At 36.2% G+C, this 27,382-nt stretch overlaps 6 protein-coding genes across 8 annotated transcripts; 3 read left to right on the top strand and 3 right to left on the bottom strand.

The window, feature by feature from the left end:
* Nucleotides 1–2,000: 2,000 nt before the first annotated feature.
* Nucleotides 2,001–5,477, bottom strand: LOC140890154 (DNAJ protein JJJ1 homolog). Its single transcript, XM_073297913.1, has 4 exons — nt 4,952–5,477; nt 2,753–3,973; nt 2,464–2,522; nt 2,001–2,365 (listed from the first exon to the last, which is right to left on the bottom strand). The coding sequence occupies exons 1-4, from the start codon at nt 5,426–5,428 to the stop codon at nt 2,308–2,310; spliced, it is 1,815 nt and encodes a 604-aa protein (XP_073154014.1). The 5' UTR covers nt 5,429–5,477; the 3' UTR covers nt 2,001–2,307.
* Nucleotides 5,478–9,063: 3,586 nt separating this feature from the next.
* On the bottom strand, nt 9,064–10,847 carry LOC140875290 (UDP-glycosyltransferase 86A1-like). The gene is made up of 2 exons (XM_073278945.1): nt 10,230–10,847; nt 9,064–10,121 (listed from the first exon to the last, which is right to left on the bottom strand). Exons 1-2 carry the CDS (start codon nt 10,747–10,749, stop codon nt 9,211–9,213), a joined length of 1,431 nt encoding a protein of 476 aa, XP_073135046.1. The 5' UTR covers nt 10,750–10,847; the 3' UTR covers nt 9,064–9,210.
* A 1,921-nt stretch (nt 10,848–12,768) lies between these two features.
* On the top strand, nt 12,769–16,753 carry LOC140875239 (uncharacterized). Of its 2 annotated transcripts, XM_073278875.1 has the most exons (4): nt 12,769–13,847; nt 13,959–14,283; nt 14,875–15,209; nt 16,009–16,753. In XM_073278875.1, the coding sequence occupies exons 1-4, from the start codon at nt 13,443–13,445 to the stop codon at nt 16,708–16,710; spliced, it is 1,767 nt and encodes a 588-aa protein (XP_073134976.1). In that variant the 5' UTR covers nt 12,769–13,442; the 3' UTR covers nt 16,711–16,753. The 2 variants fall into 2 exon arrangements, with proteins under 2 accessions (XP_073134976.1, XP_073134975.1); XM_073278874.1 differs by having other exon boundaries at nt 12,769–14,283.
* A 704-nt stretch (nt 16,754–17,457) lies between these two features.
* LOC140875327 (large ribosomal subunit protein eL42) lies at nt 17,458–19,248 on the top strand. Its single transcript, XM_073278991.1, has 4 exons — nt 17,458–17,545; nt 18,388–18,567; nt 18,707–18,781; nt 19,027–19,248. Exons 1-4 carry the CDS (start codon nt 17,543–17,545, stop codon nt 19,084–19,086), a joined length of 318 nt encoding a protein of 105 aa, XP_073135092.1. The 5' UTR covers nt 17,458–17,542; the 3' UTR covers nt 19,087–19,248.
* Nucleotides 19,249–19,841: 593 nt separating this feature from the next.
* Nucleotides 19,842–21,693, top strand: LOC140878717 (protein SPIRAL1-like 3). 2 transcript variants are annotated; one of them, XM_073282333.1, is made up of 3 exons: nt 19,842–19,941; nt 20,793–21,084; nt 21,372–21,693. In XM_073282333.1, exons 2-3 carry the CDS (start codon nt 20,812–20,814, stop codon nt 21,450–21,452), a joined length of 354 nt encoding a protein of 117 aa, XP_073138434.1. In that variant the 5' UTR covers nt 19,842–19,941; nt 20,793–20,811; the 3' UTR covers nt 21,453–21,693. The 2 variants fall into 2 exon arrangements, with proteins under 2 accessions (XP_073138434.1, XP_073138438.1); XM_073282337.1 differs by lacking the exon at nt 19,842–19,941 and adding an exon at nt 19,980–20,090.
* A 97-nt stretch (nt 21,694–21,790) lies between these two features.
* Nucleotides 21,791–26,520, bottom strand: LOC140878711 (RHOMBOID-like protein 12, mitochondrial). The gene is made up of 8 exons (XM_073282326.1): nt 26,016–26,520; nt 24,395–24,515; nt 24,188–24,307; nt 23,871–23,981; nt 23,363–23,407; nt 22,496–22,600; nt 22,372–22,413; nt 21,791–22,112 (listed from the first exon to the last, which is right to left on the bottom strand). The coding sequence occupies exons 1-8, from the start codon at nt 26,351–26,353 to the stop codon at nt 22,011–22,013; spliced, it is 984 nt and encodes a 327-aa protein (XP_073138427.1). The 5' UTR covers nt 26,354–26,520; the 3' UTR covers nt 21,791–22,010.
* Nucleotides 26,521–27,382: the final 862 nt, after the last annotated feature.

Raw genomic sequence — 27,382 nt, 5'->3', positions numbered from 1 at the left:
TTTTTTGCCATCAAATTTTATATCATGTTCAGCATCATGCGGGTTTAACTAAAAATTTTGCAAAACTTTATTGCACATGATGCCATTGCCATTACACAGACTCCATGCTTGAGTGCAGATGATGCTTGTATAGTTGTATTTATGTCCGTGTGATAAGCAGATATACATTATAATCAAATCAATTCAACTAAAAAATGTAATAAACTAATTTAAGATTGAGGATGGAATCGAATATCATAAAAGAAATTCTTGGTATTACATCCAATCCTATTACACACTAAGTAAAAAGAGGCCTAACAGAGCAAGCCAATTTTAGTGGGCATTTATCAAGATATGGAAAATCGAGTTCCCCACAAAGCATTTCTCCAAGATATTATTAAAAGTCGTCCCCTGTTTGAATATGGCTTTCATCAGGCTACATACGTGCCAGACTGGGATATTAACTGCCAAAACAACCAAACAGATTGACCCAACCCATTTCATGTTCTCATGGGTAGCAACACGACCACAATATTTTTACAGCCATCCATCCCATCAGCACACTTTATCTATCAACTCATTGATTCGAAAGAGGGCTCTGAGAACTCCAACTACTTTGGGACAAGGTTTATAACGAGTTCGCAAGATTACAACCCTATGATTTCCCATATAATGATAGGACATAGAACACATACACAGCAAAAGGAAATAATGTCAAGGCCATTTCGACAACTAAACTTCCGTCAAGGTTACCTTCAACCATATTACCATAAAAACCACCAGCACTCAAACGCCACACAATATCATTACTTCCAAAAGCGGACAACATTAATAATTTTACCACTGAAAGCTAGGTAATATGATGTCAACGCCTCCTGGTTAATCAAGGAAACAAAACCCTCTCAGCTGAAGAACAGCACTAAAGTTGATCGAGAGGGATCTCACAAGTTCAGACAAAGTTCCAACAGATAATTTGTGGAAAAGATCAATCAGATATTGAATCCACAGTCGAAAGCCTAGCTGACGAAAATATTAATCTCCTAAACTGCATACAATAATCTCTTCTCCAAGAACATTCCACGCCTAATCTACTGCAGCAAAATATTTCTTTTGTGACAAATAAAACGCAAAGCCATGAAAATAACCTAATTAGTTTCAACAAATCAAATTTCCAAAACTAAACAAACTTGCAACACCAGCACCTATTAAAACAAATCAAAACCCCATAACATTCGATCAAGCAGAAGTCTGTCAAAAAAAAACAAAACAAACCGACCTCATTGGACGAAAACCCATTACATAAAGGATTCACGAGTGCTTGATTTCCATTACGCTCTTGACGTTGGGCGCATAGAGAGAATAAACAAGGGCCTGCCTTTCGACGACGGCAAGCTGCGACTTCCCATCGGTGAAAGCGGCGGAGGCGGCGGAGTGATCGTTAAGACGGTGGTTGAGGCGAAAAGCATCGATGGTGCGACGTTTCGCGTACTCCCTTACGTTGTAATCCGTGAACTCACGAGCCGTACGAAGGAGTGAGCGGAACAGTGAGAGAACTTCGGCGCGCGTTGGCGCTGACCCCATCTCTCTCTTTTTTCCTTGAGGCGAATCAATGAATTGCTATCAGAATTTGCGATGTTGGAAATAGGAATATCTTTTTTCTAAAAGAAAATTCTAATTCCTACAAATCTCCAATACGCCCCACCAAATTTATAAATAAATACTGGTTTTTTTTTCTTTAAACAAATTAACTAAATAAGGGATTCGTCTTTCACAAAATTTATTTTGTGAGAACTATTAATATCTAAAAAATTTATTTGTGTGTTTATTTGATAACAATAATAATTTGGAGGTATATATCTGAGCTATATTTGTCACAATTATCATGAATTCATGTAAGTAATCAAATAGGTTAAAAATTAATGTCTTCCATATTCTTAATCCAAACAACCATTGAATTTATGCATTACATGAGCTTTCATTGACGATGAATAAATTTAGAGCTTCCATTATCTGCTGCTATACAATCCAAACTCCAAAGTCCTTTTTCCGGATAATTAAGTGTATAGAATTTGAGTTCCATGTTCTCCAATAATAATGAATGTGAACAAAAAAATTGCCAACGTAGTATTAACTTATAATTCGTTTGTGTGTGAATTGTCTTCTTCAATGAGGGCGAACCAGTATCCGACAGTTCCTCTCAGCAAGGGACAAGCTTATGAAGTTATGAAATTCATATAATTTTTTGTCCAAGCAGAGTTTCAAGATAAGTGCATTCCTGAGACGAACAGGTACTCTTTGCTCTGCTACTCGTAAGCCATCAAGAAAAAATCATCGAGATCTTAATGTAGCATGGCCAGTTTCTCCCAAATGTTTATGCAATTTGTTCCTGTTAATATAAGTCGGCATTTCAAATGGGTACAACCGTGAGAATGGGGTAGTGTGCTGGCTCATCTAGCAGAGGAGAAAATGAAAGGAAGCGTGTACCTTGTTTCAAATTCCTCTCCACACTTCTCACATGCAGTGCCTGAACCTCCAGCTGCATCCTGTGGAAAATAGAGATTAATTGCTGCTAGGCACCTAGTTGAGACTGGAAATAGTATTGCATGAAAGTTTCTATATGGATTCAGCAAAAACATATTTACATTTCATTGTCTTAAAAACCTATACTTGCTTAAACCCTAACAAGCTTTAGCTTTACCATTGAGAAAACCAGTAACTCAATGTATGGGCATGTAGCCATGGCAAAGGTGGTGTTTTGGAAGAGTATTCGTACCTTTTGTTTCCTTCCACGGGACGCAAACTTCGACTTGGATACATTTTCTTTCTTTATTGTAGATTTCTTGCCCGCAGCTTGCTGCTGATGCTTTTGAGCCCTTTCCCCAGTATCAACTGATCCACCATTCATGGTCTCAGATTCTGGTAAAGTGTTTGATACTGACTCCCCAACAAGGGAGGTATCATCAGGTCCATTCTGTTCCTTGGCCCGGAAATCTTTCCCCGATGCATCAGCTGTGCTAGTTTCTACTTCTTCATCTTGACTTCTATCCTTCCGTCTCCTCCTGCCTCCCTTGCTCCTCCGAGAACCTTTCGTGTCATTATACTCCATGAACTCCAATTCATCCCTTTGAACCTCTGCTTCAATTCTACTAACTGGAGACTTCGGCTTATTTCCAACCCTGTTTCTACTCTTACGTCCAGACACCATGGTTTGAAGAAAACTTGCTTCATCATCATCTGACTCCATCTGAGCACTTGCTCCTTTCTGTCCGCTGCCACTGTCCATATCATTGAACGATGTTGCGTCACTAAATTCAGCATCATCATTACATGTCTCCTCTTCTTGAATACCAACATTAACCTTAAATTGCTCTTCTAAATCATTTAGCCCTTCATCTGCTGACAAATAGCCAGTACCATCTCCATCAGCATCCCCATTTTCCTCCTTAGCCTTTCCATTCTCTCCTGCTGCTATATATTCTCTATCTTCCTCACTAAAAGCTTCTTTCAATTCAGCTAACTTCTCCTTGTGCTTCTTAGACTGCTCATGGTTCTTCCATTGCTTATCAGTCTTGAATTTCTTTCCACAAGCTACGCAATACAACTCATTTTTCCTTTCATCCACGTCCTCAGCCTCTTCATCATCCAACTCCTCGATCTTTGCCCACTCAGGCTCCGTATAATTCCTTGCTCTTTCTGCTTTTTGTCTTTCTAATTCTTTCTTCCTCTGTTTCTCCTCCTCTCTCTTCCTCTCCATCTCCTCATTCCTCTTCAACTGCATATCAATCACTCGTTTATCCCTTTTCTTGACAAACTCTGCCAGTCCCCTAACCGTCTCATTAAACTCCCGCCGTGCCTTTCTCCTCAACTTTTTGTTCTCCTCCTCCATTAGCCTCCTCGATTTCCTGTTTGGACCCGCCATCACATCATACTGATCCTCCCAACAGAAATCCATTGACGTAGCAAATCCTAGCCAATAATTATAAAAGGCTGTCACCTGCATATGAAAGGTAAAACATTAACAACGAATCTTACAAAAGATACTAAATAGACACAAAAAAATAGCATTAAAATATGAGACTACAAATATATTTAGCTATGAAATGTAGTATTTGTCATCAACAAAAATTACATATATACTCTCTCAAAACAGAAACAAAAATTGAATACAAGAAGTGCACAGCCAAGTCATTAGACAGCATTGAAAAAAGATACAATTGAATTTCCAGTTTAATTTGTAACTTGCTGATGAAGTCATTGAAACAATAAAATATTTTAACTTCACAATTTCCATCCCATCCAATAACACATATGAACAAAAGGTTACTGAATTGACAGCATAAATAATATCATAAAATTGATGAAAATTTTCTGCAGCCTAAGGATAGCGCGCATTAGCATCTTTAACAATTTTCCAACACACCTGCAGACCTCTATAATCTACCATAAAAGCTCTTAAGTATTTGTCATGTTAAATGAACTTCCTTTACCATAATCAGTTCAAGAAGCCATAATGGGGATGACACACAAGCAGAAACACCACATTGGTCGAGTCTTGAGCTCAATTTCCACATATTCTGTAAGTAGACAACTTTAAATACTTTTATGGGACATGCTTTCATGTGATCATATCCATGCCAACAGTGTCAGTGCCACTAGTCTTCTATTTAAAACAACACGAATTAGTGAGCCTCTAAAGTAAATGAAATGAAAACATACAAGGTCAGAGTTTCTAGGTTCATACAAATAATACATATCGACACATGTTTTATCAGCCAAAAAAATTGTATTGCCACCAATACTTGGAACCATTGGGTAAACCCAAGGATTCAAAAGGACAAGCCTTCCATTTAATTCTTCAAGATAATTTATCCACAAATCGCACGCGCACGGGAATATCTAGGAAAAAAGAACACTTGCGGCAACAGGAATGAATTTAAAAAAGAAGGCGCAGGGCAGAAAAAAAAATTCATACTTGAGCATAAGGACTCTCCAAATTGCCCAGAACAGGAGCTTCCCTGGGCAAATCCAAGCCCAATTTCTTCGCAAAAGTCAATTCACTCCCATATATTCTCTCGAACAAATCTCCATACACCTTATAAAAACCCTTCCCCGAATCCGCGTAGCCTGAATATACCGAATTCGAGAAGAACGAGAACAAATCGGGGACTAAATTGGACGACCCATCGGACGCGGAACTGGTCGAGAAGAGGATTTGTGTACGGTGGGAGTCGTACCAAGCGCGCTCCCGAGCGTCGGAGAGGACCTCGTAGGCATTGACAAGCTCCTGGAAGGCGGCGGTGGCGTCGGCTTCGGAGACGCCACTCTGGACCAGCTTATCGGGATGGCGCTGGAGAGCAAGCCGCTTGTAAGCCGAGCGAATTTCGTCGGCGGTGCAGTCGCGGCTCAAGCCAAGGACTTCGTACAGGCATCGTTTTTCCGACGATGCCATTCGTAGAGTCTAGCCTAGGGCTGCCCTTTCTTCTTTCTGATCAAAAAACACCGACTACGGTTTTGACCAGATTTTTGACAAAATTTTAATTTTAATTTAAATGAATGCTGAGTTTCTTTCTTGTATTTACTCAAAAACAATATTAAAACCTGTTTCCCAAAAAAAAACATAAATAAATAAATAAAATAAAACTTGACGACAGAGTCTCAAATATGAGACCATGTCCAATTCTAACAAGCCAAATTGCACTTGAAATTATAAAATTATATTTTAATTTTATTTAAAAAAATTCTTTCCAAAATACATTAAAGATAATTATATAATTTCAAGTGCAATGTGTAACCCAACGTGTAACCTTTCACCCAACTAACAATCCCTTTATATTAGTTAAAAAAATATTGAAACTTAATATTTTTATTAATTAAAAATAATAATTTACCATGTATACCATTAATTAGTGATTTTATCAAATGGTTGAAAGAGATGTTACACAATATATTTTATAATATAATTAACTACAAAATATTTTTGTAATTGAAAAAAATAATATTTTAAACACAAATTTGAACATTCTAACCGTAACATTAGTTTTTTGGCAAAAAATTTTATGAAACGGTCTCAATGGTCATATTTATGAGATGGATCTTTTATATGGGTTATCCATTAAAAAGTATTACAATTTATGTCAAAAGTATTATTTATTATTATAAATATGTGTAGAATTAACTCGTCTCACGGATGAAACTGTAGTAGCCCGAACCCTAATTGAGTAATTAAAGGATTAATGCTAATTAAATAAATTGGGGATTGGACGGATCGGAAGCTCCGAAGGGACGATCGGAAGCTCCGATCGGGATCGGAAGCTCCGATGAGGATCGGAGGCACCGATGATATTACGTCATCCATGACGTGTGACTGGATCGGAAGCTCCGATCAGGACCGGAGGCTCCGATCACCCCTATCCGGAGTCAACAAATGATATTTTGACACGTGGCAGATCAGGATCTTCGGAAGCTCCGATGGCAGGATCGGACGTTCCGATCCAGGTTCGGACGTTCCGATCGAGGATCGGAGGCTCCGATCGTTGTCTATAAATAGAAGGCCGAGATTTCATTTCTCCTTGCCAATTCCGGATTTCCTCTCTATTTCTAGTCATATTCGAGCTGTTCTAGTCTTCTTAGGCTTGGTCCGGAGGTCGGAGAGGCGTTCGATAGTCGTAGCGGAGTTGTGCCCAAGTTTTGGAGGCATCGACATCAAAGGGCTAACGACGGACGAAGGTATAGCTTTTGCTTCCTATAAATATTTAGGAGTATACAATAGCTTAGTTAAGGCTTTTAGAGCACTGTAATGATAGTAGTATCATTTCGCTGTGTAGGCGGACTTTAGGCTTGGACTTAGAGCTGGTAGTGCCTACCTGGTATTTGAGGTACGAAAGTACTGTTCGAGATATCCTGACTGAGTATGCATGTATTATGTGACCGCATGATTTATATGCCATGATATTATGCTGCATTCATTTGCATCTTGCTGTATCTCCTTCGAGATGTCTGTTAGTAGGGTTGTACCCTATCCTGTTAGTGGATGGACTTCCATCGATTTGGGTCCGGCGTATCCACAGTTATCTCGGTATGGGAGCCACCTCCTGAAGCGACGGCACAGCGTGCTACATACCAGGGCCCGGTCTGTCTCTGTTATCTGATCCTTGACCTCGAGTTTATAGGGAGTTCACTTTGCATGCATGTATACTCATACTCTCGCACTGAGCGTTTTATGCTCACGTCTCGTACTCTGTATTTTCTGGACACCCTATTCCATGGGGCAGGTTTGCGATTGGACGAGGAGGGTGGATCCAGGAGAGGCTAGTCAGTGGTTGGCCGGCTGGAGCTTCGCTTAGGTTTTATTACTGTTGTTTGGGTTTATACAGCTATTCGATTTGGTTGTATATTATTGGATAATTACAGATTCCTTTACTTGGGATTGTATAATGTTATTGGTTTCCGCAGTTTTATTCTGATATCTGTTTTATTAAGTTAATTGCATGCCTAAGTTCTGTTTAGTAGGTGATCCGGGTAAGGGTCACTACAGAAACCATCTCACAAGAGTGTTACTCTATTGTTGTTGTTATTGTTATACCTAAATCATAAACAGTAATAACATAAAGAAACTATTTTACAACCTTCACGATTAATGTATTGAGTATTTTTGTTTTAAATAAATAAATCTAATATTTTCTCGTTGTTACAAATAAAAAAACGTAGTTTCCCCACATAACACTTCGCCACACATTACAAATGATAAGTATATAAATTGGTTAATAAAACATTATTTTTAAAGGTCACGAACACTTTTTTTTTTTATACGAATGATCCTTTAAAGAAAATACCCATGCACATCCTTATGCAACAATGCACATATATTTTGTTTTTTTTTTTTCAAAAAATAAAGATATACAGTTGTAAATAAAATATCTTATATTTGACTTTCGTTTGAAATTACCTTACATAGTCCGTGATAATCGTGGACGATGTATAGTCCTAAATCCCGCTACGATGAGTCCATCCACTATGTCCAAATCCAATCAACATTACCCATAAATTATAGTTAGGGCATCCGTAATCATAAATCTGTCGTAAAGGTTTATGCCCTGCCATACTGCCACATCAAAAGTTAAAAACCTCACACATTTTTAAAACCTTTTTCCGTTATCATAAATCTCTTCAACAACTTTTTATGGGCCCCACTTTCAATTCTCTTATTTTAATTCTAAATTTCATTTTTTTTATTTGTAATTTAATTTACCATATTTTCTTAATTCATATATCTTCAATTAAAAAAAATAATATTTAAATTTATTACTTTAATTTTTATGATATTAATAATTTAACCAAAATAAACTAAAAAACTATAAAAAATAAGTATTTATCGACTAGTTTGGATAATTTAAAATGTAGTTTAATGAAAATTAAATTATATAAACTAAGAAAATAATATTACATAAAATGGTGAAATAAAAAACAAAATACGAAATAAAAAGTACCCAAATTTATACCAAAACAAAAAAAAAAAGCAAAAAAAAAAACAAAAATCAGAAAAAAGAAAAATATAAAATAAAAATAAAAAAAGGCAGCAGGTCCCGCCACCTGCTTCCTGACGCGCGCGTGTAAATACACGCGCGTCCCAACATGGGGAGTGCAGTGCACTCCCCCTCCTGCGCCTACAACTAAAGTTAAAAAAAAAAAAGATAAACCGGTCCCAAGATTTTGGACCGGTTTATAGAAAAAATTATAAACCCCACCCTTACAATGGGGTGAGGTTTATAATGAGAGGTTTATATTTTTATAAACCTCTCATTACGGATGCCCTTATAACTTATAAGTTATAATAAAAAAGAAAAAGAACCAGCAGCCAGCATCTGACTTCTGAGCATCGGTTTCCACAGGCATTTGGTGAATTCGACGCTAAGATAGAGATAATGGGCAATAATTTTTTATTTTTTAAAGCTTAATTGCGACACCTTTTTTCTTATTACATGTGCCAAAGTCGAGAAAAAGACATGCATTGCTCATGATAAAGTTAATAGCACGAGGGATTTCAGACAAGATATCATGGGCATTAATTTTTTAGCTTCTTTTATCTTATTGGATCCACATGCTCTTAGTATCATTTTTCCAAAGTGCCAAATGAAGAAAAGTAGCAAAGATTGAGACTCAACTCTAAAAGAAAGAATCATTTATCTCCATATTCAATGGTTTCTCCTTGTTTTACACAACTTACGAGTACTTCTACTCCCATGACATTAGTTTCTTCTTCAAATCACTGATAAATTTATCGAGATTCCGGTTCGAAGATCCATCGATTTCGACGGCGTTATGCAGCTTTTCCATCAAGCTAGTAATCTCATTCCTCAAGTCCCCTGCAACGCCTCCGTTGATGAAGCCACCGATCTTTTCCGCAACAGCTTCCCTTTGAACCGAGACTAATCCATCACAAAGATTAGTCCCGATCCTCCAGTCATCAACCACTAGTTTCCTGTTGGTTGGTTGATCGAATGCTATGGGATAACAAATCATGGGAACCCCACACCAGATGCTCTCCAGTATCGAATTCCAACCACAATGCGTCAAAAACCCGCCAACAGCCGGATTCGAAAGCACCGTGATTTGGTCACACCATGGAACAATCAACCCTCTATCGACGTTGCTCAATGCGTCCTCGAATCCGCGGGGTAAAATTTCGTGATCTTCTCGAAAAACCCATATGAAGTTCACTTCACTGAGGAGGATCCCATATGCTATTTCTTCAACAACCCGCTTGCTGATTTTTACGAGACTGCCGAAGGAGACGTAAACAACTGAGCCTGGACGCTTCGTTTCCAGCCACTGGTTGCAGTCTGATTCGGCCCACAAACTCTTGGGCACGGCCGTGATCATTGAAGTGCCATTTTTCATGAAATTAATCGGCCCGATCGCATAATTTGTCTGGTTCTCTTGATTCAGAGAAGATAACGTGTCAGATTCTAGTTCTTGCACTGTGTTGTATAAGATAAAATCTGCCCTCTTCACTTCCTTAAATGCCGACACCATTCCCCTGTGTACCAAAGTTCTCGATTCAGATTCCTTCAAGTACGGCATCAAGTCCTTTGTGCTTATTGAATCAACTCCGGGCACGTAACTTATCAGCTCCTCCGTATCATCTGCCAGACAGAAATTAATTAAACACCAGCTAATATTAATTAATAGTTCATAAAATCAGCTAGCTAGCTAGCAAGCAAAATGTAAGTTTCGAAAGGAAGAATGCGTACCTTTTGCGGGATAGTGACCATTTTCTTGAAGAAGATCTATGTGATACCCCAAAGAGAAAACGAGGGCCGGCTCGGTCCAGAACGAAACATTCACAAGATTGTACTTAGTGGCGACATTCGCAGTCCAAGAAAACGTAGTATCGGTCACCAAGAAATGGACCGAGTGCGGATCAGACCGTATCATCTCCCCCACGAACTGGTCGGCAATAGACGGGAAACTGACAAACATGGACTCCCAGTACTCCTCTAAGTGGAGAGTACGATCGAATTCGAGCGGAAATCCGTCGCTGATCGTCTTGTAACATATGTCGAGCCCGGCTTCTCGTGCTTTTGAGAATAAATCGAGTTGATCTTTGTGGACTCTTGACAATGTGTGGTGAATATGCTCGGTGTGGACGAAAGTTATAGCAAAGCCAGCAGAAGCAATCTGGAGGGCGAGATTCAGAAATGGTGTAATGTGGCCTTGGTATGGGACTGAAATCATGATGGCATGATGCTTGGAGTGCATATTTGAAGCCATTTTCTGCGTCAAATAATTAACAGGGGATGTATATATATAGAGAGATGGATATCTATTGTAAAGCAGTTTCTCTATCTTTATGGACCTGATAAGAAGATAAAAAATAATAATTCGTTGCTAGCTTTAATGTTAATTACAAATTAATGAATAACACTGCCACATGGTTAATAAAGGTCTTTTTAAGCATATAAACCGTGGCGGTGCTTCAAAAGGTTCAAATAAACTGGTAAAGATGATATTTGATTAGGTTTTTTTATTTGCGATTTATAAATATTGTAAATTTTCTAACGTCAAGATCTCTTCTTTACATAAAGTTATCTTTTTTGCGAAGTGGAAATATTTATATATTGCTGGATCAATCTTCATGACGATGTACATTAATAATTCTACAAGTTGATCGTCGGCGTGCGTGCTCCCATCACGTAGGCACATCCCACTGGTCTACATTAATTTTTTTTTTTAAAAAAAATAACATTGTTAAATAAAATTTTAAGGAATTTACAAATTTTACTACTCAAATATATATATATATATTTTATATGTAGAGAGAGTTGAGAAAAAAAATGTTTTAATTGTATCTCAAATTTGAAACTTCGTTTAAAGTTTAATATCAAATAAACTACAAGTCATTCACGGTTAAGTCGATGGCATCCACACGGCACGAATTTTGATTAGTTGAAATCAGTGTACCCCACATGAGACCCACTGATTTTAACCAATCATAGGGTTATCAAATGTATTTTCTTATAATAACTCTATTTCTTTTTCAGATATTAAATTTTGGTTTTTTTACCTAAATAAATATATAGAAAATCTTTTTTTAAAAAAAATGAAATGTTATGTTATTTTCCTAAAATATTATGTAGAATGCATAAAAAAGTTTACAATAATTACATTAATATTTTAAAATTTTAAAATTCAAACACTTTAATTATTGTTTTTGAATTTCATATTTGGAGACCGAAAATAGTTATAGTTTACTTCTAACATTTTCCCAAATTTTTTTTACCGTCTATAAAAGTTTAAGGGAAAATTGTAAATTTAGTCCTATATATTTGTCACTTTGCGATTTTGGTCCTCTATTTTTTTACATTTCAGTTTTAGTCCGCTATCTTTATTTTTTTGGCAATTTTAGTCTTTTTTTCGACGTGGCGCTGACGTGGCACCAATTCAGTGCTGATGTGGAGCTGACGTGTACAGTGCCACGTAAACATTTTCGAATAAAAAGGACCAAAATTGCCAAAAATCAGAACATGCATGACTAAAACTGAAATGTGAAAACATAGAGGACCGAAATCGCAAAGTGACAAACATACATGACTAAATTTGCAATTTTCCCAAAGTTTAAATATATCAATTCTTAAAAATGATGTTATTGGTCATAACATATTTTTTAATTATATTTTTAAGATATTAAAAGCAAGGTTTTAAAAAATGTGAAGTACCATAATTAATATACCAACGAGATATATATTCTTTCTGTTCCAACTATATAGACTACGTTTCTTTTTTTGTTTGTCCCAAATATATAAACAGATATTATAATTTACATTCCTTTACTGATAATATATATCCATATTAATTATATATTGAAAAATTGTATAATTATTTTTTAAATACATTAATAAAAATAAAATAAGAAGTTTATACAAAAATTTGTTCACTTATTGATTTTTCATAATATGTGTGAAAAAATAGTTAGTTTGTTTAATTGGGACAGAAAAAATATAATTTTCTTGATGATTTAGAAAGAGAGGGAAAAAAAAAAGAAGAAAATTACAAAATAGCTCACCAAAATTTCTCCTGGTCCGTCGTCGTTTTGTGAGCTTGGGTCCTTTGATTTGCCCTCGTCCTCGTATCGTAACGTATCACGTGGCATGCCTCGCTAGAACCTACAAAGGGGTTTTTTTTTTTTTTTTTTTTTAAAGATATTGATCCTTCACATAATTAATAAAATTTATGCATTCTTTGGGCCAATCCTTTTCATTTTGCCCTTTACACATCAATCGGAGGCTCGCAGCTCCACACTTGCCTATTACACTGTCGCATTTTCGGTTTGGTGAGTTTGGTGAGAAAATGGGCCCTTCCCTTGTTGGGTTTTGCAGTTCGCATGTGCCTTTAGTTAGATTTTATTAAAGATCGTGAAAAACAAAGAAAAGCTCGAGTCTTTCTGGGAAATCGATTCTTTTTTTTTTTTTTTGCCCTTTTTGATGAGTCTTGCAGCTAAGGAAGTCTGCTATATTGCTGGCAATTGCATTTTCTTCATGCACTCAAAGTATTTAGGGATTCTGAGAATCGGTTCTAATTGATTGATGAAAGGTTAAAGGCGGATATGTTTGTGTGGTAATATTATTCTTTCCTGATTTTGATGTTGGAATTTGGATACCCTTTTGTACGAATCTGAATTTGTGTTCATATTTTTAAACTTGAATCCCGAGCTGTTCTATCGATTTGGATTTGGAAGCGGGGAGCGGCTATGTTGACTGTTTCTCTGAGATTTTACGTGAAGACTTTAAGATAAATTTTTAAACATACATTTCTTTCGATCCTCGACGAAGGCATTTATTGGGCATTGGTTAATTGGTTTGGTAACTCTATTTGTTGGCATTTCTATTGAGGGTGATACTTAAATCTGAAAGAACGAACTTGTTTTCGAGAACTGGATTAAAACTGAAGAGGAAAAACTAGTAAACATGGATGTTTGGTTTTTTGCTGCTGCTGCTGGTGCCGGCTATTTAGCTCAGCGTCTGAAGAATATTAATCATGATAAACACAAATTGTTGACTTCTAAAAAAAACCTTAATGTTCTCAAACAAGAGGTACCGGCAGTTCTGCCAAAGATTCAGGATAATATGCATAAATTGTACAGAGTGCTATCAAGTGAAAATTTAGGTGAATATGATTGTACAGAAAAAGAATCGGCTTGTCAGGATGCTCTCGGTCCAGAAATGGTTTCAACTGATGAATTTCAAAGTGAAACTTTGGCAGAGGATGCAAGTTCTTCAACCATAGTTTTAAGCGACATGGAAGGGGATTGTGGAGGCAGAGTATTCATTGACGACACCGATGATTCTTCGCCTCAACCTTCTAGTATAGAAGTGGGGTTTTCTTATGATTTTAGAAGAAATAAACGTAGCATTAGGAGTAGACAAATCAACAGTCAATTCATAAAACCTCGTACATCTCTTGAAAGTTGTCTTATTGCTCAGTTACTCGAGGAACGTGCTGAGATTGAAGAAAGTGTGAGCTCTGTCAATCTATCAAACCAACCGACAACGCGGCCTTTTCATGTGACTGATGAAAGCTCATTAATCAGCAGAGAACCCCGTGCATCTTGCTATGCAGCTTGGAGATGTAAGTTGCTCAAGAAAACACAATCAGAAGAGAATAATGATGTGCTAGGAGTTCCAAGATTGCCGAAAGCTGTACCCATGGAGTTACAGGGGAGCACCAAAGGCAGAACTGAAAAAAAACATACTCCAAGGAGGAACAACTCTAGCACAATGATGAATGGAAATCAGAAGATTGCACAAGGTGGTAATATGTCATTCACGTGATTCATTTTTCCTCTAGGCATATGAGCAACCTCGACCATTCGATATTTTAATATTTAAAGAATTAAATGCTTTCTATTTTACTTTGTGCTTTTAATGTCTCATATGGAGAGGAAGTAATGACCCATCAGTTTCATGGCTACATTCTTAATTTTCTTTTTGCTGTCCCAATTTCAAATCCATTTAAATCTATGTTTTTATGTGGAGAATAGAAATACAATACTGCTGCATCTTGTGAACTGTAAACTATGTAATGCGCTATTCAGTGTTAGATGAATGTCATGGTTTTTCCATCTGTGTAAACAAAAGCTTTAATCTATGCTTTCGTGTTCTTCGTAAAATTGAAACATTTTATTTCGAAAGAAAAGTCATAAGTTATCAATCAAATGTGAACTTGTTCAGAAACTATCTTTACAAGTTTGTATTAAAAATGGTTACATCATAATTATTTCTTTCTTCTCATACTTGATTATTAGGAAATTTTTCATTGCGGAATGCAGTATAAATTGGATATTGTCGCAGGATAAGAGTTCAGCTATGATGTTGATGATTTATCTTCGATTTTTATCAGGATCATCTGATGGGACTCTTCTTTTTTATCTTGGACTAACAATGGGAATGGTCTCGTCTTTTTTGAAAAATAAAAGAGAAATGGAAAAATTGGATAAGTTGTTGAGGCAGAAGGAGAACCTGGTTCAAGATTTGCAAGAGGAACTTGAAATGAAGGATTCGTTGACTGTGAAAGAGCTTGCTGTGGAGGATTATGAATCTCAAGACAATTCCTGTGATCAAATGGCTGAGGAATCATTGAGTAAAATCGAAGCAGAGCTCGAAGCTGAACTGGAGAGGCTGGAATCAAATATGAACTTGACTAGATTTGAAGCAAAACTGCCCAATGTAACTGAGGTAAGCATAGTAAGTCCATGATCGCATCTTTCTTTCTTGGATGTCAATAATCGTTAAATTAATGTGGGATTCTTGGATAATCACGTCCTATTATCATTACAGTATGGAAACATTAAGCTAAAAATTATCCTAAATTGGTCCCATTCAAGTACCTATTGGGCAGCACCTTTTCATGTTATATGTTAATACAATATGCTGCTGTAAATTTTCAATAGACAGTTTATAGAGATGTCTATATTTTCGGAAGGTCCATTTTTCGATGGGAAGATGCATATTTACAGTTGGATTGCTTGGCATCGTTGATTGGGTATGTAGTATTAAGTATATGCATAGTGATCCGTTGTTGACGAGTTTGTTGTTTATGTGTAGAAATGAAAAATTAAAATAAGCTTCTTTTGAGACTGCTGACTTCATTTTTTTTGGAGTTGCAACGAACTTAAATCGCTATGATCTTTATTCCTTCCAAATGTTGAATTTTGTGGTGTTAAAAAATGAAATATCGACCCAATTATTACGATAGATTCTTATATCCATTAGATATTTTTTTACTTCCGAATTCAAAATAATTATTTATCGATGGATTGAGGAGCCCACCTATATGTTAGCACCACCGCTGATTATGCTTGTGCTGGGGGAGAAAACCCTGCGCTATGTGACTATTCATTCATGTGACACTGACATTTTTTGCCTCCACCATAACAATTGACAGCAGAAATGGCATATAAAATCAGCACGTCAAGTAAATTTGTTTGGTATTAGGACGTATGTATTTGACATGCTCTAGATGGCTACATTGCAGCTTGATCCAGATTTTGTCTCAGATGTTACCGAGTGGGAGTTGAGAGCTGATTTGTTTGATGCGAAGAAGGACGCTCGACTATATACAAATAGACAGGGGAGATCCCCTCCCTCGGCCCAGTATCCAATCTCCCCCAGAGAACTAAGCTTGCGGCTACATGAAGTCATTCAATCAAGACTCGAAGAACGTGTGGTTGAACTCGAGGCAGCACTTGCAAACAGCCAGAGGAATGATATAATTGGAACGTCTTCCAGTCATGATAGCCCGGTTCCTGAGGACGAGCAAAAGTCTGTTATTTTAAATTTGTCGGGGGAAACTTTGGTTCCATATACCGAAGCATACGAGGAGTTAATGAAGGTATCTGAGTCTGATGATGAAGATATTCCTTTTCCGTTTGAGGAGAGAAACGGCAATCAAGATAACATGACGAAAGACGTGGATATGGTTCGAGATAACGCCTCAAACGTCTACTTGGAATGTTCTAACGGATGCATAGAAACGGAACTAAATCTTGGAAGTGTGAAAAATCTTGATGTTATGGATGATGTTGTGTGTGACAGTAGAGATGCGGTTGAAGGCGGTGGTGAGGAGGAGATGGAGAGGTTGTTGATAAGACAACTTGTAGAGAAAGCGAGGCAGGGCTCTCCTGTAGTTTTGAATGCTCAAAAGGCATTATTGTCAATTGAGCAAATTAAATTTTGATTATCAAACTATCAATCAAAGGGAAAAATTAATAGAAAAAATGTTTTTGCAGGATACAAGAATTGAAATGAACCAGTGGATCTTTCAATTTAACACCATTATATTCAAACAAACAACCTTAATATTTTATTCAATTGTGACAATTAATCATTTGTATGATTTATTTCATACTCTTTTTTTACATATAATCTTCAGTAACGAAATTTATATTTAGGTGAGAAATAAATTATTTGTTATAAAATAAAATATAACGACAATATAAATTATTGTACTCCATAAAAATATGCAAGTATCACGAATTGGTACAGTGTGGCTTGGACGGGATCATGGTCGGTTTACTGTATCTATACTATATTATAATATAAGAAACTTTGGTGCCGTCGTTTTTATATCATGAATTTATCAGTATAATTTAATCGAAATTCAATAATCATATCGTCTTAAATTTAAATTTTTTTATAAAAAGTGTGATCATATAAAATTAATGTATATATATATTTATATTTTTCTTACTACTACTATTATTATTATTATTATTATTATTATTTTATTTTTATTTTTTTACGTATGCACCCGCAATCCCGCATAGTGGTCACGGTACTAGTTTATATAATGTTTTCATATGTATGATGAGCCCAACTAGACAAGACTTTTGGGTCTGTTATTTTAATAAGCCCGAGAATTGAAAAGGCCCAGTTTTGTTTAACGGGCTTTCGAATTTGAACAATAACACAATGCCTATGCGATGCTATAAATCGGGCTATCTTCTTCGTGAGCTAGGGTTTTCAGAAGTCCTTCGGCCGATATTCAAGTCCATTCTTTGCCTTCAGCCATGGTAAATTCTCTTCCTTTAGCTTTAATTCGGATTTAAATGGATTTCCGATATGGTGGTTTATTATTGAAATTCATGTTTTTCCCCACGGGAGCGGTTCAGTTTAATGTTTTGGTGGATTTTTATTAGTTCGTGAATAATAGATTACGCTGTAAAATATGACTTTTTCTGAGTTTGAGCTGGTTCTTTTCTCTGGCATTCATACTCCCAACATTTATTGAGCTATAAGATCTGTTTATTATCATGTGGCATGTTGTTATAGAGGTTATTGGATTCTGTTTTTGAGTTTTTTTCCTCGTGAAAAGAGCTGATATTGACTTAGTTTTCCTTGCTTTGTCCAAATTTGATTAGAAAATTAACTGGCTTGGTTGAAGAAATTCGTTACTTTCACGATTTAACGAGAATGCGGGATTATGATTTTGCACAATGTGTTAGAATTATGAATTGGAATGATTTTGTCGAACTTTTGATTGTTGCTGGCAATGAATTACTAATCCATGGCATGCTTATGTTTTTCTTTTTTACTTGATTGAAGTCTATATTTCTTAGCACGCTTGATATCATTCATTGACTCGGATTGGACTCATTTACTAATTGTTCTTTACCCAAATTGCACTTGTTATGTATTGGATTGTTTGTCATTGTTTATCGCACCGGCTTTACCTTATTTTCTCTTGATGTACAGTTTTGCTTCTTCGTGATTTGGGAATTTCGAAGTCATGATTTGTGGCTTATGTAGTTCATTTTTTACATGTTTCCTAGTTCAGTAAATCAACCTATAATATGTCAATGCTTAGTTTATTAAGTTTTATTATCATGGAGTTGTGTCTGATTTTGAATTTCAGGTGAACGTACCCAAGACCAAGAAGACTTTCTGCAAATCGAAGGAGTGCAAAAAGCACACCTTGCATAAGGTTACCCAGTACAAGAAGGGAAAAGATAGCTTAGCTGCTCAGGGGAAGCGGCGTTATGATCGAAAGCAGTCAGGTTATGGTGGGCAGACCAAGCCTGTCTTCCACAAGAAGGTGTTAATGTTTGACCTACTTAAACTAGTGGAAATGATGAATGTGCTGTTAGACGATCTACTCAATATTTTGCATTTTTGAGATCAAATACTCTTTACTTTTTTGGATGAATGTAGCTCAAGTATTCTTTGTTGATCAGGCAAAAACAACCAAGAAAATTGTGTTGAGGCTTCAATGTCAAGGTTGCAAACACGTTTCCCAGCATCCTATCAAGGTTAACTTTCATAGCTACATTTTCGTTCTGTTCGAATTGAGCCTTTTTTTATTTTTATTTTTCAGTACGATTTGCCAATTTGGGGGAGAGGGAGGGTGTTTTGACCAGCCATACCCCCCCCCCCCCCCCAACCCCCCTCCCTTGAATGGGAAGTATTAATGCCTACACAAGTAACACAACCACATGAAATGTTGACATCTTTTTTTATTCTGTTGGAGACCTTATATAATGTACGACATTTGCAGAGGTGCAAGCACTTTGAGATTGGTGGAGACAAGAAAGGGAAAGGAACTTCACTTTTCTAAGTACACCCTTACCCAGCAAATTGTGATGCTTTGGATTTTGGCTCTGTTTTGTGGACTTTTGTTGTCTTTAATGTTAGATGGAGAGAGACCCCATTATGAATCGCCGAGACATTTATATGTTTTGTCATTTATTATATTATGTTTTTGAGGCCGTCTGAAGTATCTCTGTTCATTTTGCTGCTTCCTTTTGTCATAATGATGATGATTATTATAAAATAATTCAATCAAACTATAATTATATAATTAGCGTGTTCATATAATTTAATTAAACGCGGTCTCTTGAAGTATAATTAGCATGTTCATATAATTTAATCAATGTTCAAGTTCTTATCTTCTTCAGCAGCACACCTCTAAACAAAATAGTTCTTTTCATTATCATATTATTATTTAATTTATATTTTAAAGTATCTGTCATACGGCCCATGTAAATCATTATTTTCATGATAAAACATTGTTTTTATCGTAAATGTGAACAAAGACCGAAGGTAATCCGCCTCAATGTGAGACCGCAAGACGGCAAGAAACGTGCTCTTATGAAAAACCATAACGAAACATGCACCGTTTTGTTCCAATAATAATTTTTTTTTTAAAAAAAAAATCTTGTACAAAAATACCAGAACTGAACCAGCCGTACAAAACACCGACAAAAATTTTATTTTAATTTGAAAAGCCTCAACGGTAATTTTAAATTGAAAAAGCCTTTTCATTAAATAACGGTAACAAGCAATACCACGGATTTAAACAAAGAGTAATCAGCATTCACAAGTCTCTCGGGGTAGTGTGTGTATATATATGTTTCACTCATTCACGAATCACACATAAACAGCGAGAAATTTCAGTGATTTGACAACTCAGGTCCAGCTACTTTTCATTCTCTCTGCATTTTCATTCGGGGAACAAATTGTATTGCTTTCACTGTTTCCAGATCCACTGTTTTGTGCTAACGAATTCGCTAGCGGCATTACTCAAATCTTTATGATTTTCATCCCGATCACTTAGATCTGGTCTTCTTTTTATCACATCATGTTATTTGGATTTTGTTTTTGTTTGATCTGATGATGTTTTTTTTGTTCTCGGTAATATCTAATGGTTAGGTTTATATTTTGTTGATCAACTTGTCATGTGTTGGAAAAATCTTTTTGTGGCTAGTAAATTTGATGTAAGAAATATTAGCAGATCTCTAACACTAACTCCAGATTTTGAAATAAACCAGAAGAAATTGAAGCAAATCTATTTGATACCATGTATTATTATTCCTACTCAATATTTTCTGTTACATCGTGTAATTTTCTTTTGATGAATCGAATTTTTTTTACAACATGAGATTTTATTTTCCCTCGAAAGGTTCAGTATGATATTGTAATCACAAATTTAGTACCCCAGAATTTGGAAGCCACAAAATATTTACCACCAGCATATAATTTGACACATTGTTTATTCTTCTCAAATAAAATACAAGTGCGAAACTTTTGTTCATGTAAACACATGGTGGCTGTTAGAAATCCTAACAATAGAAATGAAATTGACTGATTTTTCCGGGAGCTGGACATGTCTTCTAGGATAAGCAAATGTAAAATACTGTATACTTTTTTCTACATCGATTATGATCAAGACCAATGTTTATTTTAAATCTGTTCTATTTATTGCAATTGCAGTATACTTATATCGAGATAGATGATTTGAACTGATTTTGTTTTTACACGCAGAAGTTGTATTGAAGAAATAATGGGTCGAGGAGTTAGTAGCGGTGGGGGGCAGAGTTCATTGGGGTATCTTTTTGGAGATGGTGGAGCCCCTGCTCCAAAATCTTCTACAAACAGCACAGTGGAAGCTTCTCCTCAGAACGCGTCTACCGTGGTTAGTCATGTACAAGAGAAGGTTCTAGCTGCTGCACCACCACCAGCTGCTGCTGCAAAGCAGATTCCGGCTGTTGTCCCTGGAAGCCGAATGAACAACTACCACCGAGCTGATGGCCAGAACTGTGGCAACTTCCTCACGGTAATTATTGTTGTTATCTTTGAAGTGTTGTTGTACCATGGAGTCTTTATGTTTTGGTTAGTTTTCATGCACATATGCAATTGGTGGATGTTCTACTACATGATGTCCATGACATTTTGGTGGTGATTAGTGTAAAATTGATTCTTGAATTTGATATTGATGGGCCAACTGTGAGCCCTTTTCAGTATGGGCATCAATGTAGTAGAACATCCCACCACTATGCATGATTATATGCTGCTAGATTTTGATTCACATGATATGAATGAGGGACGTTTTTCTTGTGACAGGATCGACCGTCGACTAAAGTCCATGCTGCCCCTGGTGGTGGTTCTTCCCTGGGATACCTTTTCGGAGGTGGCTCCAACTAATGCCTTCAAAATTCAAATAATGGGGTTGTGCACTGTAGGGCACTTTTGTGATTCAGTCACTGTAATTCAAATTACACTAATTTTCTATGAATTAGCGTTCACTTTCAAGTGAAGCGTAATTCTGTGTGAATTTATTATGTCGAACTTTTTAATTGTAAAAAGACCATATTCAGCCAACCAAGATAAACCCGATGTTCGGTTGTATCAAAACTACGACAAGCAGCTCGATTCCTTGCTCGGACATTATATCCCATTCTTATAATTAATATTTTTTTAATATCATGCAGCTGTATTCAACACTACGTTCATTTTGAATTCGTATAAATAGTAAAATTATATTTTAACAGTATCTGTATATCATTGGATACTATCATACTAATGCGTTATATATCATTAAGGCTGAAGCAAAAGAGCTAAAAACAAAGGGTTTCAGATGATATGTCTTTCAAATAGACTAAAAGCTGTCATAAACCCCCTTGGTCCAAATAGATGTGGAAAGGTCGATGGAACGAAAGCTCAAAGGCGACAAATTTAATGAATGCAATTTGAGGTGCCAACTTAGAAGAAGCGTCCGAAACGCCCCCTCCTACTACGAGCCCATGCTATGGCTGCGACCGTAGCCCCACCTAAATGAGCAGATCCAGAGATTTGGCGATCTCCCTGAAAAAAGTTAAAGCTGGCGTGAACTTCTCATTTCTAAAAAGTAACGCTAAAATAACTCAAATGGCAACTGAGATTTGCAACGAAATAGGAAGAACATATAGGTTAAATAGCTGAACGAGAGTTAGAATAGCAATGCTCATCTAACATACAATTTTCAAACTGCGGTTATCAGTAGTTATGAGCTTTATTGAAAGAACATAGAATGCATAGTGGAAACACCATCAAGCATTTCCATAAAAGATTCAATAGAACATACCTCTAGTATTCTCAACATATCTTGGCCAATGAGAAAGATTCCCTATAAAGAGTGAAGTGAATCAAACAATTTACTTTATACAGCTACTAATATTACTTGTGCAGAAAGACAAGTGTAAGATTACCAGTAAAACAGCTGGAACAGGTATAATGAAATCAATATATAGTGTCTTTCTCGGATAGAGAAATATATCAAGCAGCATTATCGCATTTACTGCACCACTAGCGCCCTAAAAGCATAGGCAGAATAATCAGAACACACACACACACAGAAGAAAAAGAAAAAAGAAATATGGCACTGTTAAATCATGAAAAACTTGCAGAAAATAGGAAACGAGTTGAAGTTCAAGCATTTCTAAGGGAAATAATAAAAAAGCAACTCTTTTCTTGGTGGATTTCATCCTTGAACTATAATAGGAATAGTGAGCAAACGTCTCTCCTTCGGCTATAAATAGCCAAGGGTTCATAGATCTCCCCTTAAACTTCTTTCTGGAGCTCTTCCAAGCTTTAAAAATGGGAAGGTTCATAAATCTCCCACCTCATGTCATCGTACGGTGCTGCATTTGATGAACTTCTAGGAGGCAACACATGCCCTCCTTGAATGGTAAAGTGCAATATAGACAAGTCTTTGAGGGGGATAACTTCATTAAGCAATGTGTTTTGGAAAAAGGATCTTTGCCCATGAGGGAAATATCACAAACTTGAATGGGGCAAGATGCGTTTGTTGGTGGCCGTAAAATTTCGGATGCGAGTCGTGAGTGAAATTTGCTATTTTCCTTTTGTAAATAATCATAAGAACCAAATCTAATTAAAAGCAATAGTTAAAAGGCAAGACCAAGATAAAGCTAGGAACTTAGGAAGCTATAATTTCATTGATAAGTGCTTTGTGTTAACTGGAGATCCTCCTTCACTGACAACATATATAGAACATTACTACATAATTAGGTACATTTTAAAGAAAAACCCATCAAAATAGACTAGGTGATGCTTACCAATCCTGGAACTTTTGAAGGGTCGATACCTGACATTTGGCTTCTCTGCACATAGCAAAGTAAGAAATGACAATCAATACCCATAAAACATGGTATATTGAAGTTTCATTCGCTATGTATGAATACCATTTTCTTGGCATGATTCGACTCTTGATGATACAGTATTTCATAATAACCAAAGAAATGCCAAAAGCTAGTAGAGAATGGACATACAGCGGTTTTATGATCACTTTGCGCAAATGTTTAGAAAGTAAGATAAGAAGAAAATCTACTACTAGACAAACAAAATGTGTAACACAACCATATAATTGCAGTTTAAATTAGAAAAAACACGAGGACCAAATACAAACAAGCATTAGACTGTCACTATCCATTGCGACAATGTGATTCGAAAAAGAAACCGAGAAGAAACAACCTTGTACATTAATCTGCAGTTACGAAAGAATTAAAATTTAAAAATGCAACTTTTAAGGCATTCTTCTTTTGACAGGGGAATCAGAATATTTACCTGGTATAACGGAGCTATGAAGGCATTATATACCAAATAAAAGATCGAGCCAGCAAGTGCTCCAGAGAGATACAACTTCATCAAATATTCAGGTCCAAAATTTCTTCCAATCTGGGCAATAAAGAAAAATCATGACAGGTCTTCACACAAAATCACATATAAACGGACGCCAATATAATAAACCCGACGTTGTAATCATGCATATATAAATAAATGGATCCCAACTCCTTTTTTACCAAAATATTCCACCAAATGTACAGACACAGGGATATATAAGTAAAAAATTGAAAGAAAAGTATAGAAACCATTTATCTTACACTCGATCCAAAGAAGTAGAGGCCAACCATATTAGAAATGAGATGCCACGTGTCTCTATGACTGAATGCAGACGTTACCAATGTGTGCAACCGGCCACTTGTAAAATTGTCAACTGATATCTGAGCAAAAAAAAACGAGGCAGGTTCTAATATATTTGTCTTAAGTGCTATACGACTTTCTGTCAAATTCGCGTTGCAAAGGCTCACCATGAAATTCTTCAACATGAACTGAGGGCTTGCAATTCTCCATAACATAAAAACAGCGACATTTGTTATGATCAAGCCTATCACAACTCCATCAGTTGTGAGCCTTCTAAAAGCTGATTTCCTAAAAAAATGAAAAGCAGCACGGTTTTCTTACATTTGTATTTCTCTCACTTCTCAAAGTCTGAATTCTCAAGGAATGGAGTGAGTTCAGGTGTTTTGCATAGTGAGACTTCATGGATCGCCATGAATAATTCACTTAAAAGCTTCAAAATTAAGTAATAAAAAAATTTAGGAACAGATGTTCCAGGAATTTGTTTCAAAAAGAACGGGCTGAGAGAGATCAGAAAGCACTCAACTATACTACCTATGGTTGAACACTAAAAAAAAGGCATGAAACTGCTTAGTTTTTTTTGTCAGAACGCGAGAATGGTGTTTTGGTAACTCTGCGATCTACTTTCAATTGGATAGCTTTGTCCTTCAGGACATCATTAGATATACGTGCAGTGCATGCTCTCAGACCCAATATTAACACATGACCTCGTGTGAGGTGAATCAAATCAACTATAAATCAACAATTTATACATAATTGAAGTTAAAAAGTCACATATTCAAGAACAAGCAGCAGTTCAGGATGCATGAAGTCCCGGAATTATGTCTTGTATTTTGTTATCTCAAATTTATAGTAGAACAGTAGAACCTAAGGTTCGAGAACCATTAACCAGATATACCACATCCATATACTCAAACAAAACAAATAATTATTTTCGGAATCCAAGAAATTCATTTATCTAAATAAGTCAGAATATTTATTACGCGATATTGGGATGAACATGGGACAGCGAACAGAGCATACTATTCCATCACAAGTTTAGGGTGAAACCATGCCAACAACCATTGAATAGAATTTCTTCATCTTCCGACATGGGGATACATTATTTTTATAAATGTGGCCTCATCGCGTGCAACTGTATATGATCTCGTCCATGGAATTAAAGATCAGGTTGGTTGGCAATTAACCAATTTCGACAATTTTCAGTGGAAGAAGGGGACTTTATGTTTGCCCATTCACTGATAAGAAGAAATAATAGACCACATTCTGTGAAATATTTTCAAGTCAAATGTACGCCTAAAGAAATTTACCATGTTGACAGACAGCAAGCTTATTGATTCCTTGAAACTAATCTCTGCAACTCAATTAGCAATAAAACAAAGATCTAACTTTGTTATGAGGAAGGTGGAAAGAAGATGCAGGGCTTAATGATTGATTTAACTAAGTTAATCACTCTTTCAGTGGCTACCTTCGGGGTAGTTAGGCTTGTCATCCACTACAAATCAATGAACCACCACCAAAAATCACGAATTCATTTTTTTCTTCAACAATGAATCATGAATAAAATGTATATACCACACATTCATTTTTCATTTATGCTCACATGGTCGGGAACTCTGAAAACATTTAAAACATCGAGATAGGAAACAGCATGTCTTACATTACTATTTCCAGCATACTCGCCTCCGTGGCAAATGGTAACCGATAAAGAAGATGAAGAAATGAAAGAACAAAGAACCAACGAACGCACGTATATGCCAAGTGAAGTAAAGAAAGTGCAAGGAATATTACCAGCCACCGTACTGGGAATCAAACGAATGAAAACATCTTCTCGGAGGAATCCAAACCGTACCATTGACAAGACCTTTGCTTTGCCCCTTCAAAAGGGTACTTGAGAAAATCCTCCTACAAAGAACTGGGCTTGATAAAAACCCATTTCGAATCCCCCCTGTTACTCCATTGAGATCGGGTGTTTTCCATAATTGAGACCGAGAAAACGATTGCTGGTGCAATGTTGGGTTACCGTTGCTTTTCAATATGGATGATATGAAGGGATTTTGGGAAATTGAGTCGCTGCTGGCATTTCTAGAGATTTTAGAAAGAAGCTTGTGACAGAGTTGCTTCTGCATTTTTCGATTTGTTGCTCAAAGATTATGATTTTCAAATTTCTTGATCATATATATCGTACACCGGAATGCGTTTCTTGTAAGCTGCTTCTTTTTCCCTTTTTCCTTTTTAGTATTTCTGGTTTGCTTGCAGGTTTCAGCTGCAGCCTGCAGGAGATGCAAAAATCGATTTTATTGTTGTTTTTGTTTGGAAATAAATTCGAACACTGTGGTTGGATTATATCACGTGAGCCTAGTATATTGTTATGGAAATTAACATATGTATTGATGATTTATTGGTTGATATTTGATCGCATTATGAGAGGAAAAGTATTTCAAGTGTAGCATAGAATAATTCGTTTGAAAGAGTTAAAAATGAGATTTGAAATTCTTGGATTTAGAATTCAATTTTAGTGTTTAGGTAAAGTTATTTAGAAATTGGATTTGATAGTTAAAATTAAGGGCAAATTATTTTAAACTCCTCACTACCAAACTTCTCTTTAACTTAACTCTCTACGACTCTACCCACCCCTTTCTTTATTTTCATTCCCTAGTGGTCCCCATATTTGAATTAAAATATAATTAAAACTAATCCTTTGTACGTGGCTTTGTTATACCTATCGAACCAGTCCCGGCCATACAAGACTATTAGTTACGCAAGGTTTCTAGCCGATATACTCCAGATTAGGGTCCAACATGCTTCCGTAAGATGAATTAAATTTAAATACATTTTTGGCCATAATGTCTTCGGGTCATACCTGCCGAGTTTTACGAAGTGCTCCTCACTTTCCAACCACGCAGTCGCAACAGATGGTTTCTGCACAACCTCCTTCAACGACACTCAGCACAGCTTTAATTCGTTTTCTACCTTAAGGCGTATGATATATAAATTTAATTATAAAATATGAACATGAAAGAACGAAAGATTTAGGAAATTTATTCAGACATAATATTATTACATAAATCAACTCCTTTGAAGAGGAGAAGACAACTTGTTTAGCTACTCATAGTAGCCTTGTTCTTGAAATACATAAAAAAAAACTTAATACAAAG

The sequence above is a fragment of the Henckelia pumila genome, chromosome 1 (assembly GCF_033568475.1).
Source record: "Henckelia pumila isolate YLH828 chromosome 1, ASM3356847v2, whole genome shotgun sequence".
Taxonomy (NCBI): Eukaryota; Viridiplantae; Streptophyta; class Magnoliopsida; order Lamiales; family Gesneriaceae; genus Henckelia; species Henckelia pumila.
Note: the sequence above shows the minus strand (reverse complement) of the source record. Positions and strands in the feature narration are given on the sequence as shown.